This window comes from Lycium barbarum, chromosome 9 (assembly GCF_019175385.1).
Source record: "Lycium barbarum isolate Lr01 chromosome 9, ASM1917538v2, whole genome shotgun sequence".
Taxonomy (NCBI): domain Eukaryota; kingdom Viridiplantae; phylum Streptophyta; class Magnoliopsida; order Solanales; family Solanaceae; genus Lycium; species Lycium barbarum.
In genome coordinates, this window is record NC_083345.1 from 37,630,812 (window position 1) to 37,654,308 (window position 23,497).

Consider the following 23,497-nt stretch of genomic DNA (forward strand, 5'->3'; position numbering starts at 1 on the left):
GGTCGGATGAGTGTGCGGCGAGCTTCCGAAAGCCTAAAGCCTTGTTGACTTCAACTCACATTTTGACTCTTTTCGTGGAGAGAGAGGGTTTTATCGTGTATTGTGATTCTTCGAGGTTGGGTCTTGGCTGTGTTCTTATATAGAAAGAGAAGGTTATAACCTGTGCTTCCAGGCAATTGAAGGTGCACGAGAAGGAATTACCCCGTTAATGACTTGGAGTTAGCGGCGGTGGTGTTTTCTCTGAAGATTTGGAGGCACTATGTGTATGGTGTGCATTGCGAGGTTTTCACCGATCATAAGAGTCTTCAGCATATATTCAACCAAAAGGATTTGAACATGAGGCAACGAAGATAGTTAGAGTTACTCAAGGATTATCATATCTCTATCCTTTATCATCCAGGCAAGGCTAATGTGGTTACGGAAGCCTTGAGTCAAAAATCAGTGAGTATGGGTAGTCTTGCTTGTCTCCAGGTTGGGGAGAGACCTTTGGCTAGAAAGGTTCAGAGTTCGGAAAATTCCTTGGTTAGGCTTGATATTTCTGAACTTGGAAGGGTTCTTGCTTGTGTAGAGGCGCGTTCCTCTTTGTTGGAGCAGATTCGAGCTTAACAGTTTGATGATCCAAAGTTGTGCAAAATTCGTGATAAATTGTGGAAGGGGAAGGCTCGTGAGGCAAAGCTTAATGAAGAAGGGATTTTAACGATTAAATGACGAGTGTGTATGGTTCGGACTAGTGATTTTACTACTTTGATTATGGATGAGGCCCACAGCTCGAGATATTCTATTCACCCTAGTGCTATGATGAGGTATCGAGATCTGAAGCAACATTATTGGTTGTGTAGCATTAAGAGAGATATTGTTAAGTTTGTATCTAAGTGTTTGATTTATCAACAAGTGAAGTATGAGCATCAAAAGCCTGGTGGGATTTCTCAGAGGAGGCCCATTCCTGAGTGGAAATGGGAAAGGATTGCCATGGACATTGTGGTAGGGTTTCCATGGACTTTTGGTAAGTTTGACTCTGTTTGGGTGATTGTGGATTGTTTGACCAAGTCAGCTCATTTCATTCCTGTTCAGACGACTTATACTTCTGAAAAGCTGGCTAAGATCTATATTCATGAGATCTTTTGTTTGATGGAGTGCCCGTTTCTATTATTTTTTATAAAGGGATTCAGTTCATCTCTTACTTCTGGAAGTATTTGCAAAAGGAGTTAAGTACTCGGGTTGAGTTGAGCACATCATTTCATCCCCTGACTGATAGTCAGTCTGAGCGTATATCTAGGTTTTGGAGGATATGTTGAGAGCATGCGTGATTGATTTTGGTGGTCATTGGGACCAATTCTTGCCTTTGGTTGAGTTTGCTTATAATAATAGTTATCTTTCGAGTATTGGGATGGCTCCATTTGAGGCCTTGTATGGTAGGAGATGTCGATCTCCCATTGGATGGTTTGATTCTTTTGAGGTGAGGCCGTGGAGTACGGACTTTCTTAGAGATTCATTGGACAAAGTGAATATTATTTAGGCGAGGCTTCTAACCACTCAGAGCTGGCAGAAGAGTTACGCGGACCGAAGAGTCCGTGATTTAGTGTTTATGGTGGGTGATCAAGTCTTGCTTAAGGTTTCACCCATGAAGGGTGTGATGAGGTTTGGAAAGAAAGGAAAGTTGAGTCCTCGTTACAATGGTCCTTTTGAGATTATTCAGAGAGTTGGAGATGTTGCATATGAGTTAGCACTATCTCCTGGATTGTCGAGTGTTCATCAGGTATTCCATGTTTCTATGATCAAGAAGTATGTCTCAGATGGTTCTCATGTGATTAGATGGGATTCAGTGATGCTTGATCAGAATTTGTCCTATGAGGAGAAGCCAATTGCTATTTTGGGCCGTCAGATTTGCAAGTTGAGATCCAAAGAAGTTGCTTCGGTGAAGGTTCAATGGAGAGGTCGTCCGGTGGAGGAGGCTACTTGGGAGACCGAGTTGGATATGAGGACGAGGTACCATCAGCTTTCTGATGCCCCAGGTACATCATTTCTCTTTTATTGTCTTTGATGTTCGAGGACGAACATGTGTTTTAGTGGTGGATAATGTAATGACTCGTTAGTCGTTTTGGTTGCTTTTGTGTTTTTGCCTATTTTTCCCTTGTGAGATCGCCTTTTTGCTTGTTTTCAGTATTTGCTAAGCCGAGTAATCTTTAAGCCTTAGTTTGAATTAAGGCATCTTCGGGGGGTAATTTTTTCTTTATAGATTTTGCCGGTTCCATTAGCTTCGGATAATAATAGTTATCATGCCAGTATCCAGATGGCCCCTTATGAATCCTTATATGGGAGGAAGTGTAGGTCGCCCATCGGATGGTTTGAAGTGGGAGAAACACAGTTAATAGGCCCAGAATTGATCCAACAAGCAGTTAAGAAGATTAAGTTTATCCGAGACCGATTATTGACAGCTCAGAGCCGCCAAAAGTCTTACGCAGATAATCGTTGACGGAATCTAGAATTTCAGGTCAATACTGAGTATTTTTGAAATTGTCGCCAATGAAAGGTATAATGAGATTTGGTAAGAAAGGGAAGCTCAGTCCTCGATACATCGGACCCTACAAGATTGTATGTAAAGTGGGTCAAGTAGCTTATGAATTAGACTTACCTCCAGCGCTTAACTCAATCCATCCAGTTTTTCATATATCGGTGCTCCGAAAATGCGTTAGGGATCCTACCAAAATAGTGCCCACAAGTGATGTTCAAGTTAAGGAAAATTTGGCTTATGAGAAGATACCCATTGCCATACTCGACAGGCAAGTGCGGAAGCTTAGAAACAAAAAAGCGGCCTCAGTTAAAGTTTTGTAGAGGAATGATAACAGAGAAGAAATGACTTGGGAAGCCGAGGAGGCTATGAAGTCCAAATACCTGCATTTATTTTCACCCCCAGAGGAAGCTCAAGATGAAACACCAACGCTCCCAGGTATGAAATGTTTTCTTTATTGCTTTTGGGTCATGTGTGGCCATGTTTCTTATCGTTGATGTTGTAGTCCTATGTGGCGATGTTATTTGGGGTTGCTGTGACAGGATGGTAGTGCCAAATTACAGGGGAAACTCTGGCAAAATTCCTGCAGAATTCCCGAGAGTTAAACATTCGAGGACTAATGTTCTTAAGGAGGGGAGAGTGTTACACCTCGGAAATTTTATGTCGTTGCGCCGTAAATAGACTAACGCAAGCTTAAGACATACATGGAGCTCCTACGACTATAAGAGGGAGACTGGCAACCTTAAAGTATATGCGATAAGATTCTTAAAGTTATATGACTTGCAGCAACTAGGTCCGTCAAAGGAAGCAAAGTATAAGTTGTGTTTAGTGATGGATTTTACAGTCATCGAGTTAACGGGTATTTAGTAAGGCCTTGAGAAAGAGTTATAAGGTTTGTTATATTGTTAAGGAAGTGTTAAACATGCCAAGAAGGTTCCATAAGGATTCGAGATCAAACAAAATGACGAGAGCAAATCCGGGGAAATGGTGGATTGTACGGTCATATATACAGACCGTATAATTTATACGGCCCGTATATCTGACCGTAGAACCCTTCCAGAGAGGAGTAACAATCTGGAGGAAATGTACAGTCCATTATACAGACCGTATAAATTATACAGTCCGTATATTAGACCGTACATTTCGGGTCGGGTCCGAATTTTATTTTTATATATGAACGACCCTTCTTCTTTTTTCTCATTTCCACCTTTCCAACCTTCTCTAAACCTCCAGAATTTTCTCCATATCACACTAACACATATCTAAGAGAGGAATCAAGGATCAAACATCCAAAGTTGGTAAAATCAATGGTGTGGATGCTTCCTAGGGTTGATAGAGATCAAGAATCTCTTTGGTGTTAGAGTTGAGTTTTTATTGAGAGGAGTACTTTCATTCAAAGGACCATCTCTACATAAGCGAAGGTGAGTTTCACGATTATTTCATGTTAGTGATGGTGTTAAGTAGTTGAAGAACTTGAATTAGAAACAAGTATATAATATGAACTCGAATATGCAAATAATAGTATGTTGGGTTGAAAGGTAGTTATGATTCATGGTATAATATGAGTATAATTTTGTTATGAATGGCGCTAATGATGTTGAGGAAGTATTAGATGAATGATAAACATGATGTTGTATTATAGTTATGGTTATGGAGGATCGTAGAGGTAAATTTGGAAGTTAAATAATGTCTAACTCGAGGAAATTTACGTGTTACAATATTATGGGCGTTGTTATGATGTTTGGGAGTTGTTTTATTGTATAAGGAGAAGTTGTCAGAACAGAGGAAATGCTGCTCAATTTTCGTTAGCCTTAGTCACTTTAGTTTAAGCTTAAGTATATTTCCAACAATCTAATCCTCGTACGAACCCTTTTGTATGTAGAATTGTGAGCCCGGAAGGATAGCTCTTAGTCGACATCGTTAAGGAGATACAAAGGTATGTAAGGTTATCCCCTCTCTTTCAAAGGCATGACTCTTGTTTCATAATTTCTTCCCTATACTTCCATGACCTTCTTACATCCTTAAAGATGAAAGTTGAAGAACTTCACGAACTTCTTATGAGATACGTTCCATAACGATAAGAACGACAATGATAACTTCATGATGCAGATATTTCTACGCTTATGATTCCATTGATACTATTCTTCATTGTTGTCTCGCCTCGTAATATTAGTTCTTTCAAGGTGAGACTTAACGGTGAGGATGATGCCATAATGTAATCAGAGGTTCACGACCTTACATCACTCTGATAAAGTGATAATTTTTATTTGGGCTCTCATGCATGCTACGTATATTATATGTGTATATGATATGTATATGTATATAGGTGACATGGGGAAAGGTGAGGCGCTATAGACGCATAGCCACCTGATCAGCTGGTATTTTATGATATCGTCCCGGACGCGGGATATATGGGTAATGGATCGGGCCGTTCGTTCCGCGGCAATATGTTGATATATGGATCGGGCTGCACGTTCCACATCAATATATGATATGATGATATTTACTTTATAAGCTTGCATGCATGACTCCGCCTTAAGAGGCAAGTAGTCACCGGTTATCTTCTTATTTTTTATTTTCCTGTTTCCTTAATATGTTCTAATGCATGCTTTACATACTCAGTACATTACTCGTGCTGACGTCCTTTTCTTTCGGACGCTGTGTTCATGCCCACAGGTAGACAGGAAGACGACCCAGCTTCCTAGAAGACAGATCAGCTTGCACAGGAGCACTTCCATAGACCGGGGGTGCAGTTTCTGATATATTCTTTTGTGTATCTACTTGGGTATGGCGGGGTCCTGTCCCGTCTTCATGACTTCAGTATTTCAGTTAGAAGCTCGTAGATACTTAGGTGTGGGTAGTAGATGTTATGTGACCCTCATTGTATATTCTGTATATCATTCTTTTGTTGCCGTGAGGGCTTATTTATGTATATGCACGTGTTTTCATGAACAGTTTATGATCAGATAATGATAAGCATCACCATGGGGACTATATGTGTTCCGAATGGGCAGGATAATGGTATAATGAACGGTGCTCGGTGGTTAGCTCCGGGTACCCGTCATGGCCCTCTAGTCGGGTCGTGACAGGTTTTCTCCCTGATCCGTGCTCCAAAACACGTGTCTAATCCAAAAAGTGTAACTTGAAAGTTTGGAATTTCGGTTGGTTGTTCGGGTAGGGTGATACTGCTACAGCGGCACCGCTGTGGCGGCTCACCTCCAAATATTATTGACCGCTGTAGCGGTCTTATTTCCTCCATAGCGGTACCGCCATGGCGGTCTGCATGCCGCTGTGGCGGTTGTCGCAGATTCTGCATCAGTGCAGTATGCGGCTAGGAACTCTTTTACTCAATTTTTTGCCTTGATTCTTGCAAGAATTGACATGTAACTGATACAGCTTAAAATTGACACGCTTCTAATTTCCTTGCAGGCACAAATGACTGAACAAGGGGAACAAGTACCTCAAATCCAAGGGATGGTGCCCCAAAACAGAGAAGTGCCCGCTTATGAAAATCTCCCCGCTCGACAGAGCAAACGGCTACTCTTGGAACAAAGGTCTATTCCCTTACTGTTGGAGCGAGGTTTTAACATGAAAAATATGGAAAAGCAGGCTCCATATTTCTAGAATAGGGTGGTGGATACCAAGTGGACTCGCTTGGTTCGAAACCCGTGAGATTGCAATGAGTCTTGGGTTAGGGAGTTCTATGCCATGCTGCCTTCGATTGACTGGGATATTTCTAGCCCGGTGATCATAATAAGAGGCACTCCCGTGAAAGTGGGGGCCAGGGCTATCAACCGAATTTACAGGCTAGATGATTATCCCGAGGATCCTTATTTAAGGAAGGCGGCAGAGAAAGATCTGATGTGGTTGGCCACCAAGTTAGTGGAGGCAAGTGATATACCAAAGGTTCCCTGGGCTCATGGTAGGGGAGCGATATACAGTGACCGCTTTACTGCTAAGGCTAGGAGATGGTTACAGATTGTTAACCACCAGGTCCGCCCTTCCTCAAACACCCATGATGTATCTTATGCTTGTGCCATGGTTATTGCTTGCATTCTTGCTAACATTCCGGGAAATGTGGGGGCCCAATTTATTGCGGAGTGGAAGGAGTTCATGGAGGTTGGAGGAAGAAGCTTAATGCTCCCTTCCTTGATCACCTTTTTACGCCAGAAGGCTAAGGTTCCAGAGGAGGATGATGACTATTGGGTCCAGCCTGAGCCTCCTTACCCTCCGTTGAAGGCGAAAGGTCACGGAACAACGATTTTCAGCTGAAAGAAGAGAAAGTAGGGTGATGCGGGCGAAGGGGGAAGTAGAGCTGGGGCTGACGCTGGTGAGGGGGATGATACTGGGACTGAGTCCCCTCGTGCACAGGGTCCCTTTAAGCACATAGACACACGCTTTAATGCACTAGAGGCCTTGTTCTGAGCGATGCCCATGCCTTCTGGTGGTTCCAGTTCATCGGATCTGGCTGTTAGTTACCCAACCCCACAGGAGATGAAGGGGTATTTCGATACCCAGACGTAGATGAGTAAGTCTCTCACCAGCCTCCAGACTACTTACACCACCCTGGCTAAGAACCATAGGGAGCTTCTCACGGACTTTGACCGAGAGAAGATGAAGAACAGGTCGTGCAACAAGCTTCGCATCAAGTCTTGGAGGGTCAATAAGAGGATGTGGGGTAAAATGTACCCCAGTGTACTGCTGCCAGTGGAGGATGATGATGATTCCGAGCAGTACTCCTTCGAGGGTGATTCTCGTGAGGAGGGCGATCAGGGCAGGTTAGGTGGTGCTGATGGTAACGACTCGAATGGTGATAGCGCGACTAGCATGCGGACAGCCTAAAGATTTCCCTCTCTTTTATGCTTGGTTGCCCTTGTGGGGATTTTATTTCTGGACAATCTTTTGTTGCTTTGCCTCTTTATTTTCGGATAATCTTGTTTTGGTTTTTGGTTGGCCTGGTTTATAGCCCTTATATGGATAATTGTTTGGATGTTGGACTCTTTAGTTTTATTGCTTTTAGTAATGGTAGTTGGTTTTGTGATAGTGGCTTGGTTATTTCTTGCCCCTAGTCGGCTTATTTATTTGTACAACTTGTTGGTTAGTCATACTACGGTTCTATCTGATCTGTTGAAGGCTAACAGGGAAATAGACTAAGAACAGGTAAGTGCAGGCCTCTGATTCCAACAGTGCCACTTCGGCGGTCTTTCAGACTGTTGTGGCAGTACCGCCTTAGCGGCAGGGGGTCGCAGCAGCGGTCCCTTTGGGACGATAGATCACCACTTCAGCGGTTACGACACCTCTATGGTGGCGCCGCCGCAGTGGTGGTCTGGCCGCTAGGGCGGTATATCTGGCAGTGGTATGTCCAATTCCTCTCGCATTCGAAATCTAACTCACCTCTTACAACGCAGCTATGTCTAACTCCGGAATATAACTTACTTTTTGCACGTAGATACCAATTGGAGTCATCTAGATACCAATTGGACTCACCGAGATACCATTTTGATCGAAGTAGCACGATTTGAAAGAAAGAAGAGGAAGTTTCCTAGATGCCCTATAGCCTCCCGTGGACGGGTACGGACGTCTACGTACCATTCCACGAGACTTTACTAGACATTGCTCTTGTAACTAGTAGACCGGTAACCCAGGCTCTGATACTAGCTTGTCACGACCCATTTTGGGCTCGTACAGGAACCTACCTTCCAACCTCGGTAGGCGAACCCTCTCGTTTATACAACACTTCAATCACATAACTTTCTTTTGTAAAAGCATTCGAATTTAAGAAAAACAGTGGAATTTCATCAATAAATACAAACTCGATTATTACATAAGTTGACAATATGTTTTTACAGACTCAATACAATTTCCTATGACCTGGTCTAGACTAATACAAAAGCGACTAAATAAATTTCAGAGTGTCATCATATACTAAGACTCAACCTCCAATCCCGGAATGAAATGGGAGGACGCCTTCCAGACAAGCACCGCATAACTTCCGCATATACTTCGATCAATCACCTGAAACAATCTACACCCCAAAAGGGTGTAGCAAGTGCAATATCAGTACAACCACACGTACTGAGTAAGTATCATAGGCAGACAATGGTTAGTAACACGTATTGGTAAGAATTCACGAACAATGATGATAATCACCAAAGCAAGTCACATATCCCGAAACAATAGGTCACAACCTCAATCTAACTTAAGTCACAACAAGTCTATCATATATCATAAGTGGGCTAACACATATACAATTTCTCAACATCTTCATCATTCCTAGGTCGTTCGTCTGTATTCGAGAGGTGAACTCGTTGTTGCGACACCTTTATGTGCAACCTCGCTTAACACAATACACTACTAGTTTTAGGTTTGTTTAACTGGCACAAGCTAGCAATATAAGACACAAGAGTCGAATCCAAGTATTCTTCATTATCTAGGTGTAGCATTTAACCCCATATAATAAATCCAAGTGTATCTAATCCGAAAACAGTCAGCATAATAGAATCCACAACACAATCCACTATAATACAGTCGTCACGACATCTCACACAAGTCATAATGCAATGCAGTGCAATAATGGAATTAATGGGATGCCATGCCATGCTATGCAAATGAGATGTACACATCTACTCCGGATGGAAATATCGACGTCTCAGCAGCACAACCCAATGTGACTCGCGAAATCTGAGTGCCATCCGTCCTGGATCTTTGCCAAACAGACAGACGGGACCCTGGCTAATTGCTCACAGGGGGAATCTCACCAGCACCACTCTGGGGGGGCCCGCGGAGCCCATGCACTACAATCGAATTCGGGATAACATCGGAAAGGTCCATGCAACAACGATGCCCGAATATACCATCGGACATCGGCCTCCTCACAATCACTCAAAAGAGTTGTCAAATATCAGTTTCATAAATCAACGATTCTGGAATTGAACCTCGGACATCGGCCTCCTCACAATCACTCAAGTAAAAGAGTTTATCAAGTGTCAGTTTCATATAAACAATGATTCCGGAATGGATCTTCAGACAACGGCCTTTTTCATAACCACTCAAGTAAAAGACTTTATCAAATATCAGTTTCGCTCAATCAACGATACCGGATCATCACCGGATATCGGCCATGATAATTATGAGAGAATGTGTGCAATGCATATGCCAATCATCAACAAGTAAGTTCAATATCACAAGTGCCTCAACGGGGTACGCCAACAATATATCACATCACAATACCAACAGTGGGTATGCTAATAATGTATCATAGTACAAATACCAACAAGGGTATGCCAATCCTATCCCCAATCAGGACAACAAGCGATATTCGCTATCTACCAACTACACATGGCATCAAGCCAACACCATTAAACAATCAACACATATAACGGGGCGTCTAGTCCCAACACACATCAGGTCAATCATTTAACATACGGTATTACCATTTTCCTAACAAGCCTATTTATTAGGATAAGAATCTCACCCTACATTTGAGTCACTTATTAATAATTAAATTAGATATCCTTCACTACCGTGATTCATTTTATACTTCCAACTAGCGCTTAGATTCGCTACAATAACCTCATCGATAGGCATAACTAGATTTCGTCTGCTACTCCCAAGTCACATAAATCCACCGATAATCAACAAGGTCATATCAATACCTAATGAGTCTCTAGGACACGAGCTCGAACACACATGTCACACATAACAATACCATCCTAAGATTCTATCCCATATCTCCAAATCCTATGCATGCATTCTCCATTTCTTCTACACAACAATACGAAAACTAACCGGAGTCTACCGAAAGGAAGCCATAACCTACCTCATGGCCGAGCGGGTGCCACGAACATCTAATGACGCCTCAATTAATCACCACCGCGTAATCCATATGAAAAGCCCGGAGACAACCATGAGACCCAAGAGTAGAATTCAACAATAGGGTCTTTCCCAAGGATTTCAAAATTACTAAGGTACATATGGAATTTTTATCCTACCTAAAAACTCACTATCACAACGCTAGTTGATAGATCAACCTCCATTTAGAACATTTATGAACTTACTCAAGTTGCTAGTTTGGTCCTTTTGACAATTTAGGCTTATTTCAAGAAACCCATTTCCGAGATTTAAAATAGAGACCCAAAGGTATTTTATTGGGTAGGTGAAGGATTTGGTTGGGAATTATGTTAGGATGATGAGCATAGGAAGATATTCAAGGACCTTACATCAAGAAGAACAAGGGTTCATCATTTTGGAACTTAAGGGATTTGAGATTCCCATTTGTGATTCTAGACAGGGATCCTTAACGAGAATCAATATTTGGGAGAATGGGTGGAAGAGGTTAGGGGAATAATCTTTCCCAAGAAAGTGTCATTTTTGGCTCCAAAATTACTCCAAAGGCGGCTGGACTGTCTATGGTTTTGAGAAATGAAGTCTATTCCCTAAATGCCACTTAAATAGGTGGAATTAACTGTGCGAAACTGTCCCGACGGTAGGCGTGCCACTGCAACGGTACCGCCAAGGCGGCCAACATGCCGTTATGGCGATCAAGTAGTCCCATACGGTTGCCGCCACAGTGGTTGGTATACCGCCACAGCGGCACCGTTGTAGCGTCCACGGTACTGCTATAGTGGTTTGGCCCTATTTGTTTTCTCACGCTTCTATTGCTTACGCGATGGGTATGACAATTTGTTTTGGCTTGAAAGGTTTCCAAGATGCGAGGAGGTGGGGACGTCGTTAGGTCTCATAGTTGTCTCCTTCCTTAGAATTTCACCGTAACGATGAAACGGGTCGTTACACTAGTGCTACTAATCCTAGGCTGTTGGGGTTCCTCTTTGTTGAATCACACTCCTATTAACCCTCTTAGGTTTCATTAAATGAAAAAAGGAAAATATTGTGTAAGAATGACATGTTGAAGTGAAGTGTTGGGGTCTGGGTGCAAAGATAATACTGCATGTGTGTAGTTTGTTCCTTACTTGGTATTTCTTGTTATATTCTACCCCCTGCTTCTTAATGCTGTGGACTTGATGGATAAAAACTATTACTTCCCTTCTATGGTAGTTCAGAATACAACATGTCCATACTTGGCTATTTTCATGACTAAAACACTTTCCAAAGTAGCCTGAACTCTCTTGTGTCTTTTCCTAAGTATAAAAGATGAGTGTCCCACTTTGTTTTTTGCTCAAATTGTCTTCGCTTCTCCCTTTATTTCTTATTTGGTACTGTTGTGACAAAACACACACACCAAGTATACAAGATATATATACCCCTTATATACCTCGGTATATATCGGGTTGTATATCATGCATACCCATAGTCTATCATGTTATTGCTTGTGAGTTGAAACTGTCATTAATCAAAATTGGACCTATCCCTTCCATGACATCCTCTTAACCGTTAACTTGGGCTTTGTATTGCTATATGCACATGGCTGTCTGATTGGGCCTACTGATTTCTATTTCCTTTAGCATGTATGGGCTTGTTTTCCTGTTGGTCTATTTTGATATTTATTATATCATCCCAATAGATACAACAGATTGCATTTGATATATATATATATATATATATATATATATATATATATATATTTGTTAAGCATAGATACCTTCTAACCGTTATTTTCCTTCCTGCCTCCCTCCCTCTTCTTTGCATGGAACTTCGATACGGGCCACTTGAGCTAATTTTGAGCCACTGTTGGGCCTAAAGCCTGACATCTTATTCCTTTTATCGAGTCCGGACATTTGAAGGCTCAACCATGGGTGAAAATGGCAATAGGCCCACCAGCCTTACTTTCTATATATATGTATATATAATGTAAACATCGAAATCCTATTGGTTAAGAATCTAGTTGGAAATTAGGCAAACGATACGTATATCGTTTAGAACGGATAGGAACCTGCTATTATTTCAAAACCAAGACCCAACAGAAGATAAATGATCACACTTTCAAGACTTGTAGTAAAGGAAAAAGAATTTTTGTAAATTACGATTCAAAACTGGAAATTTAAAACAGTTAGAGTATACATAGAATTTTTTTGTTTGGAAGCAAGTTGACATCTGAAGTTAAAAAATCAGAAGCAGTTTATACCGTTTTGAGATAAAAATCTGTGGTTTCTTTGGATTTAAAGGCTACATAACTGAAAACTGATTTCAAAAGGCATAAGGAGTGGAAAATGAATTTCGAAAAAGACATAAGGATTTTAAACCTTTTGGGCCAAGCCCAATCTTAAGTTGAACAAAGGAAATATACTTAAACTTTAGTTTGAAGAAAGGGTTTAAAAGTAGGATGTGGTTAACCTTCAAAATGACTAAAAATGGATAAAGAACTTGTATTTGAACATCCCTTTCTTATATGCCTGTACAAATCCATGACATTTTTACAAATGAGATACATCCAAAGTTTTTCTTCAATAAAATAAGGACAAAAAGACTTGACATTGGACCAAGATTAAGTTGAACTCTAATTAAGAAAAATCTTAAGTGCGTCATTTAGACTTTATATACATTTTTCAAAGGAAAATTCAACTCTTATTATCTTCAAATAAAGGAACTTTTTATCAAAATGTTTAATGATATGCCATGACAAGTTATACAAGAAATTAAACTATTTTTAAGCAAATACTTACAATAATTACACGTTGAAGCTCAAAGGTCAACCGTATTCTACAAATTCTTAATATTGGGATGTCTTAACGCCTTCTCCCGAGAAATCACCAGAATCCTTACCTCGAACTCTGATTTTAAAAGAATTTACCTCTTGTTTGACTAAACCCTTTTACTTGATTTTCCTAATTTCCCTTATAAATTAGGTGGCGACTCTAAGAAATATAAAAACCTAATAGAGTCCACAACCTCGAAGTAATTTTTATGCCTCGCATGAAAGTGAACCATAACAGTAGGCATGCGACAGGTTGTGTGCCACACGCCTACCATGTAAAATTTATAAGGAGGCGTATTTAAATGCGTAACGCGTGTGTAGCCCACAAGAGGGAAGGCCGCTGATAGGCAGACGGCGCATGCATGTCGCACACTTGTGCATCTTGAAAGCACATGTGATGGGCAGCAGCCAGCAGGTCCTGTGACACACTAAGGAAGATTTCGTCTTCGTTAGAAAAATGACAATTTTATCGTAAAATTTCCCACTGCGCATGGAAGCATCAAAACCTAAATTTTTGGAGCGGTGTTCAGCTATTTTGAAGGCAAGGACACGACTCGAGTATCTTAGGATCAAGGAGTCATTGAGTTTTTCTTTCTTTCACCCTTTACTAGTAATTTCATGATTTTTAACACTTGCATGATTGTTGTCATGATTATTCTTGGCTAATTTTCTTAGTTCTAGAATTTAGGGCTTTGCATGAGCATTGTGTTTGAAACTCGAATTGACGTTTATTCATTTTATCATATTGGTTTATTTATTCAATTATGCGTCTAATTATTTAATAGTCTTTCCAACAATTGAATACTATTTAAAAATCTCAAATTGAACTGAAAATGTCATTGAATAAGACAAGCTTTTGAACCTATGCATTATGGACAGATTCACAATTAAGATAAACATATAGCTAATCGTCTTGCTTAATTAGTTTTAAAGGAATTGTTAATGCGTTCTTGCTAGTTCTAATTTTATAAAAAATATAGGCATCATATTACCTTGAATAGGCGGGTAGGAACTAGAAAGATTATTGCGAGCAATATCAACTCTAGATAATTCAATTGGTCAATTTTGGTGGATAACACGACAGACTTGTTAGCTAACACATAACATATTAACATTATTTATTTTTACAATTCTTGCAATAGTTTTAATTAATCACAAAACTTTTGAAAAGGTTGCTTGAATAATTAATTAATATAAGTTTAATTTAGATAATAGTTACTAATAAGTTTTGTGGAATGATACTTGATCTCATCATCTTATTACTTGTTGATCGCATATATTTAGGGGTGCGTTTGAGAGAAATATTTAACATGAATTATTCTCAGTTGGATTTGAAATTGTACGACAAAGTAAAAAAAAAATTACTCCCTCTGTTTCAAAAAGATTATCCTCTTATCCTTTTTAGTCTGTCTCAAAAAGATTATCACCTTCTTATATTTAGAAACAATTTAACTTTATGAGATGATTTACAGCCACACAAATATCTAAGGCTTGTTTTAGACCATACATTTCAAAAGTCTTCCTTTATTTCTTAAACTTTATGTCAGGTCAGAGGAGGACAATCTTTTTGGGACGAAAGGAGTATGATATTTAAAGAATGCATAGCTCTAGAGAGCCATAATTTTTTCTGCACGACATGTTATAAAATAGTGAAATAAAATGAGCCAGAGCGGAATACAATGAAATATAGATGAGAGAATTCATATAACTGACCTGCTAATTTTAAATTGAAGCATAATAGTTATTGGTAATTCATTGTTATCTGACACATCATACATTGATTCAACATATTAAGCATGTACTACACTACTAATAGATTTATTTTGATTGAAAATTCAATAAAGAGAATAAATAATCCTGTAGAAAAGAAAAATCCAAAAAGAAAACTACACACTGAATTAAGTGAAAATCTTCACTTTGCAAATTATAAGGAGACACTCATCAAGCACTTCCAAAGTTTTCATTTTATTAATAGTAGGGATTATATTGTGGGCTGGTGTGGTGATGCAACATTGTCATTCCTAATCATAAAAATGGAAACGAATTAAAGAGAGTACAATTGAAGTCAGAGGCGGAGTCATGATTTGAAGTTTGTGAATTCGGAGTTCTAATTCTTTAAAATTACTGGGTTTTAAATTAATAATTTGTACATATTTGACAAAAAAATTAAATACAAATATATGATTCGGACCAAAACTACTGGATTCGGCCGAACCCACGCCCGAAAGGCTAGCTCCGCCCCTGATTGAAGCATTATTAGCGTCTATATCATGCATGATCCTCTTAAGGGTAAGGGGTACACTGCATGCTGTGGGCAAAGACATAATACTTAGAAGGGGGTATTCGGTATAGCAATAGGTTCGTTTTATAAGTCAAACATATTGCTTAATAATATTTATGTAATTTATTAAGATTAAATATTTGTTGATATGGGTGAACGCAAAAAGCGCGTACCATAGGACTAGTTTCAAGAGAAGTATTAGTATATTTTGCTATCTCTCATAATTTTTATTAGAGCAGTTGGCTTGTGATTATACTAGTTTTATAGGGGTTACTAAATAATATTATTGACTTATACTAAATACTTAGGTCACTCCATGTCGTTATCAACTCTGTAAAAAAAAACAATCCATTCATGTAATTACGACGTTTTGACTTGTTTCTTTTTTTTCTAATTACGTGTATATATATAATTGACAAATTTTGACTTGGGTTTTTATTTTCTTGTTGATACACGATTTTGTTTTTATAAAAAAGCTTGCTAGAATGTCATGAATATTGAGTAAACTAAAAGGATCTATCAGGAAACTTCTCTCGTGCTCTAACAGGGAGCACTATAGTTTTATTCAATATAGAAGCATGGAGAACAATTACATAATTTAGAAAATTACAACCCTAAAAGTATTTAGTAGTACATAGTATCATAGACACATACTTTTTGGCAATAATTTTACTTTATTTCTTAAGGGCAAATGCTTCTTCTTAAGCTTTCTCTAGCGCATTGCCAATGCAATAGTTCTCAGTGCAGCTTTCCATGCAAGTCCAAAACTTCTCATTATCTGCAAAATTAACCAGAAAATTAATGAGTAAGATCTACGGAACAAGATTAAATATCGTGTTACTAACAATATTTTGTATTGCGCACAAGTGAAATAATTTAATAAAACTCCAGCCTATATTAAGATAATAATATCAAAATGATAGATTTTCAAACTACACTTGGCAAAATCCAGCGTTTATTCATATTAAAACATAAGAAAATTGACTATAAAGCTCATCTATTAATCAATCCAAGGGGTTAAAAGCACCTAAATTCCCTAGCAATTTCATATTGTACCTAAAGGCGAGCAAAAAATTTAAAGTTTATGGGTTCTAAAATTTATTATATGTACATATTGAATAGATTCCTCAACAAATTAAATATACAAAGTTTGAAGCGAAGCTACTAATTAGGCTCTACACCAGTACTTTCTATACCAGATGTCCAGATTCAACCCTGATTGTATCAACAATGACACAATTTCGTGTGTGTAGAAATAGGATTAAGTTTAAACTCCCTGTAGCTATACAACAACATTGTACCTTAAGGGGTCGTTTGGTTGGAAATAACTTATCCCAAAATAACTTATATATCCTGGGATTAGTTATCTCGGGATTAGTTATTCCACCCTTCCACATGAATGAAATAACACTACAATCCGGGGATAACTAATCCCGAGATTAGTTATACCCCGATTTTATCCCAACCAAACGTGGAATAAACTCATCTCAAATATAATTCCGAGATTATTTATTCTTATTTCTCGTACCAAACCAGCCCTAAGTGTGTGTTGCATATGTAGAGGGTTAATATTACGGATGATGTTTAAACTTTCAGTATACAGATGTCATAAAGATAATTTTATAACGAGAAAAAGCGACTCAACTATGCCTATACAAAAAACAAAAAAAATCATTAGAAAATGTTAAAATCTGGTAGCCGAAAAAGAACAAATCAAAAGGAGAGGTACCTATATTGTCCAAAGTCTATAAATAATTAATGTTTAAAGTGTCTTAATTTAATGTTTAACTTTAGGCCACCAATTATATTGAGCTATTCCCGTTTATATATCACATAAATAAAATAAAAATGCTATAACATGTATTGTGCTCCCACACCTTATTGCACATAATGCCGCACATACTGGGTCACGTTCTTGGCCCATAGCATTGTGCTCTGTGAACACAAGCATTGCAACGAACAACACAACTTTCAATGCCATTGAGAGAGTTAGAGCCCGTTTGGATTGGCTTATAAGTTGGCTTATAAGCTGTTTTCAGCTTTTTTGAGTGTTTGGCTGGCCAGCTTAAAGTCATTTTATGCTTAAAATAAGCTCAAAAAAATAATTGGACCAATTTGACTTAGTTTATCTAAAGCAGCTTATAAGCTGAAAACAGCTTATAAGCCAAAAAAAATAAGTTGAACTACCCCAACTTATTTTTTTCAGCTTATAAGCTGCAAACAGCTTTAAGCTGTAAGCCAATCCAAACGGGCTCTTAATTTGCACTATAGGTTATATGTCTTGTTATTTGGTTGATGTACAAAGAAGGTTGTCGTAAATTAAACTTTTTTAACATTGTATCTAGATAAGTTACATTGTGTGATGGAAATTCAACGTTCATAAATAATCACTACTAGAAAATTATTATTTTCCCACTGAAAAATGATTAGTGGCCATTCTCATTGAATGCTGGTGGGAAACCTAAATAGTAGTGTTTTCACCAGAAAAAATCAGAAAGTTTCTCAGTATTTCAATGGGAACTTATTTCCCACCATGTATTTTCCCAGTGAGCTGGTTCAGTGGGAAAATCATGTTATAACATAAATTTTCCACTGAATGTTGATGGGAAAAACCTCTATTTCTAGATAGTGAATACTCCCTCCACACCAACTTATGTAACATTTTTTTTCTTCTCGAGATTCAAACTATGTGAACTTTGAATCTTTGACCAACATCGTAAACATGTATTTTTTTAATAATATTGGCATGAGAAAAATTTCAACTTATAGAGTACATCTTGTATGGTTTTTGAATATCTAAATTTTAATTATAAAATATTGAGTAAATCTAATTCAATTTAGCTTTCAAATTTAGTTAAATTGTCTCTTGATAAGTGAAAATTGTCACATAAATTAAAGTAGAGTACTTATTTCTATTTTGCTATTTTGTAAATACTGGCTTCAGTATCTGCAGATATATATTGATGATTTGGTCATCGTTATTTGCAAGTTTTAAACATCAATACTTGAAATGGTAGCAAATTATTGGTTGTTCGAGAAGTATTTTATTGAAAATAATATAGTTTGCACTCATAAATCTTCAATCTTTTTTCTAAGTGAAATTCATGTTCAATCGCTATTTCAGCTTTCAAATACTCCCTCCGGATCAAAATGAGTGGTCACTTAGTCATTTGCACACCCCTTAAGGAAATACTAACTTCTAGAGAAAAATAGGTAATTTGACTAAACTACCCTTAATTAAATAGACAAATTTGATCAAATAACACTTAATAGCGGCAAATCTGGAAAAATAAGGTTAATTTTTCCTTTGATTTGATAAGTGGACACTCTTTTTGACCCCAGAAAAAAAAAAAAAGCTAAGTGGACATTCTTTTTTATCCGGGGGGAGTACTTTTTTTTTTTTTTTTACTTCAACTTTAGGTAAGTTGTGCAAATTTGTTTGATGGCGAATCCCTGTTCAACCACTTGCAGAACCACCCGGTCGGAAGGGTGTCAATTGAGACTCCCTCTGTCATGACCCGGGCCGATAAGTCGTAACACGAGTGTCTGACCTCTAGTGACCAAACACTCCTGCACTCATATCTAGACCATACTAAACATCAAGGGCCCATAATTGACTTAAACTAATCTCATAAAAAGGGTGACATAATGAAATCTATACATTTACATACATACAAGCTGAAGGAACAGTGCAAGCCGACTAGGCCACTACATATACTGTACACAAAAGAATAGGAGCCCACAAGGCTACATCATCAGACATATACATGCATCTGTCTACAGACCTCTAGTGGAGTAGAAAACTGTAGAAAGGACGAGACATGCCCCGTCATACCCATATGCATATACATCTCCAAAAGAATGGCATACCAAAATAGACTGCAGCTCCGGATCAAATGGAGCGCATCAACTACTGCTGAATAAAGGTCCTACTGAGCGGGACCACTTGTCTGTCTACCTGTACCTGCAGGCATGAACGCAACCCTCCCCTGAGCAATAGGGGAGTCAGTACGAATAATGTACTGAGTATGTAAGGCATAAGAGCAACATAAGTATAAGCATGAGAATCATGAACAAAATCTGGAACTCAAAGCTAAACTGACTATCTGTATAGATTTGTATGAACAAGTATTTGTATAACTAAAAATGGCTCTGTGGGCGCATAGTATGCCTGCTCTCAATGATAATCATGATCATGTATATAAATATAGGTCATAGTGCTGAGAAACGTTCAACCCGATCCATATATCATATAATAGTGCCGAGGGACGTACCGCCCAATCCATATATAATAGTGTCGAGGAACGTACGGCCCGATCCATATATCATATAATAGTGCCGAGGAACGTACGGCCCGATCCATATTTTATCATCAAGGTGCACCAGCTGATCAGGTGGTAATGCGTATATAACGCCTATCCCTTTCCCCATACCCCATGTACATATAATACGCGTATATAACGCCTTCTGGTCACTGGTCAATATGCATATGAATATATGAATGCAATGTATGTATAAACTGAGTACATAAAACTCTCGGAATGACACATGGTCGTACTATCTTCCGATGAACATCTTTTGAGCTAACATCATCACTATAATAAATCTCAAGACCCATGAACAGAAGGAACAATCATACGGGGTATAGGAACATCAAAGACTGACATACTCCTAGTGCTTCTAAGAGAAGAGTAATATGGAAGCTCATTTAATCATTTGCTGGCTCATAACATAGGATCATGCCAAAATGAAGAAGGAATAGCCTTAACATACCTTAACGTCTCCTTAATCGTTTAACGTTCTCCTCTCACGTTCACAAGATCTACATTAAAAAGGATCATACTAAGGTTAAGTCTTAAAGACACTCTTAAGTTCAAACTAGAATAATTCATGAGCTAGAGAAAATTGGGCAGCATTTCCTCTGTTTTATAGACTTCCATCATATCATAAAACAACTCTCAATCAACAATGACATTATCATCAATTTCGTAATTAAGAGACTTCATTACATGCTCAAAACTCCTTTTCATAACCAACACATAACAACAATTTCAATACAACTTTATATACACTCGTATACCACACTTCCTCATCATCATTACTATCATTCTTAGCAAGATTATACCTCAAGTACTCCAACAATTACGACTGAATCCAATTTACTACTCATAGCATCATCAAACCCACATTTGAACTTCTTCTTTTGCTTTCTTTCCCTCAATCAAGTTATTCAACAACTAGACATTCTTAATACCATGGAAACATGCATAAAAACTCACCTTAATCACATAGGAGTAATCTTGGAACCAAATCATTCACTTGAGTGAAACCCCAACTTCAATACCAAGGAAAATATCGAGTTCTACAAAACCCTAGTGAACTTTCCAACACTTGGATTCTTTGATTCTTGCTATTTGATCTCTAATATCCCTTGGGTTTGTGGAGAATAAGTTTGAGAGAAAGTTCTAGGGTTTTTAAGACTTGGGGAAATGTTGGAAATGAAATAAATGAACTAGGGTCATCTATTTATACAAAAAAGAAAAAGCTGCCCGTCATGGTTATACGGACACTTATACGGTCTGTGTAAGTGACCGTATAATGCAACCATGGAAACACCCTTCTCTGCCATGGTTATACGGACCATTTATACGGGCCGTATAACTTTATACAGTCCGTATAAGTGGTCGTATAACCCACAGTTTTTCGAAAACTTCTCTCGACGATTCGTTTAACTTCCAATCCTTGTGGAACCTTCTTAATACTTACATAACACTTCATTAACCATCTAAGGGGCCTCATAACTCTCTCTCAAGGTGACGCTAGGCAATGCATAGCTCAAATGATACGAAATTTTCCAAAACATGGCTCAACCTTAACTTTCTCCGACGACTTACTTCCTTAACCTCAAATGCCTTTGGAATCTTAATTAGAATCATCAAACATCCTTCTTCACCTTGCAAGGGCTTCATGTCCACTTAAGGTTTACATTGGCATGTTCATAATGCGAGCGACGTAAAATTCTAAGGTGTAACGCCTTCATTGAAAATTACACTATGTAAATAGTAAAATAATTTCTTTTTATACATATATACTATATCTAAGATAAGTTGTGTGAATTTGTGTGATGGATAAGTACGGTCGACTTGTGGCAGAACCACCCTCGTCCATGTCCCAATACAACTCGTGGGTCGAGCGGGCACCCACATTATCCCCCTGGTGAGCGAAACCTTCCCTTACTACACATCATTCTAAGTAATCATGTGGAATCGAACATAGTTAAATAAGAAGTCTAGATATATATATATATATATATATATATAAATACTAAGTAATATGCGGGAGTAATAATACATAGCAAATACCTATAGACCTGGTCTAGACTCGTACAAGAGCTCTAATCATACAACAATATCCGGAACTGAAAACTAGTATTAAATACAAATAAAAGTTGTTTGTAGACTCAAATAACAGAAAGCAGAAGGAAGAAATTTGGGCTGCAGGATCTGACAGTAGCTCACCCTGGGATCACTAGTAGGTAGGCCTCGGGATCACTCGTGAGGCTGGGATGTGGATCCGGTGACAAACTCTGCACTCAGAAAAAGAGTACAGCAAGAGTAGAATCAGTACAACACAAATAATGGTAAGCATCATAGGCCGTCAAAGATTAGTTCCCATATATAAAGGAAAGAAACTAATAGGTAAGTGGATAAGCAATCAAGTACAGTCAATAGTAGTCTCAAGTATAAAATCGGTTTAAGTGCAGTGTTAGTCCATGTACAAGATCAACCAAATGTATAAGATGCCGTCAACACGGTCAATATGGATGAGTAAATGTGTATGAGATGCAAGTAATGCAATGCACTGGCCAATCTTGAACTGTACACACATACTAAGGGCAAAGCCTCATAGTCATGACCCTTGGGGGCCCACGATGTCCATGTACTCACACAGAAATATCCACTAGGGCTCACACAAAACGCCGCCACTAGGTTTACTCATATTCCAATATCCGCTAGGGCTCACACAGAATTTTCTTTATTACCTTTGCCAGTTGGGCCCTCACAGAGGACCCTTGTTTCCATAGTAACCATTGATGCATAAGAATGGATGATAGATAAATGATTGGATAAGTCTCGATCAACAACTCAAATCATTAATACGTAATAAGAATGCATGCCATGCATGATGCCAACATCAATGGTAAATCATATCAAGTCTCATCAGTCACCTATCATGAAGTACACAACACAATTTCAAGCCATTTTCATTATCCCTCCTTTTTCCGATGATAAGTGAGATATCAAGAGAGAGATGAATGTAAAGACAAATCACAAGTATATCAAACATGACAACAAGCCCACATAACAGCTGACGGAACTAACCTATTTGGATTTCACCTCCATACCATGACCGAAGGCCTATCATGTTTTCCCCGTCAATAACTAAACTCTACATATGCTTCAGTACTAATCGAAGTCTAACCATAGGGCAAGTCGTAACCTACCTCAGTGCCGAATAGGTGCCACGAACTATCCAACACGAGTCTTCCCTTTACGAAGAGCTTCCGAACAGTCGAAGTCTATTCAACAATGTAATCTACATTAGAATCTGAGACTAACGATACCCACATTGCTACAATACGATTCGAATCGAATGTAACCCTTAAATTGGAAACCCGGGCCCACAATGGCAAAAACGAAAATTCAAGTTGGAAACGGTCAACCCAAAGCTTAGGAAGTCCACTAATTATCAACACAAACTAGTCCCAATTTAGCATCAATTTCATCATTACTTGAAAACCCCCAATTTCCATAATCAAAATCTTGAATTAAAGGGATATTCAACTTCGCAACTAGTTACCTCAAGATTAGATGATTAGAACCAATTAAATTCCCTAACAAAACATAATTAAGGAAGAAAAGATGGTTCAACTCAACCTAGGGTTTATCACCCCAAAACTCCCCACCTAACATGATTTTCTATAAGATTTTTCCTATCATTAATGATAACATAAACAAGATAAATTAATAGAACGCTTACGCAATGGAAGAATCCT

At 38.4% G+C, this 23,497-nt stretch overlaps 1 protein-coding gene across 1 annotated transcript; it reads left to right on the forward strand.

The window, feature by feature from the left end:
- Window positions 1-750: 750 nt before the first annotated feature.
- On the forward strand, window positions 751-1,209 carry LOC132611873 (uncharacterized). Its single transcript, XM_060326235.1, has one exon. The coding sequence runs from the start codon at window positions 751-753 to the stop codon at window positions 1,207-1,209; it is 459 nt and encodes a 152-aa protein (XP_060182218.1).
- Window positions 1,210-23,497: the final 22,288 nt, after the last annotated feature.

Coding starts and splice junctions, on each gene's coding strand:
- LOC132611873 (XM_060326235.1), top strand. CDS start 751: ATGGATGAGGCCCACAGCTCGAGATATTCTATTCACCCTAGTGCTATG.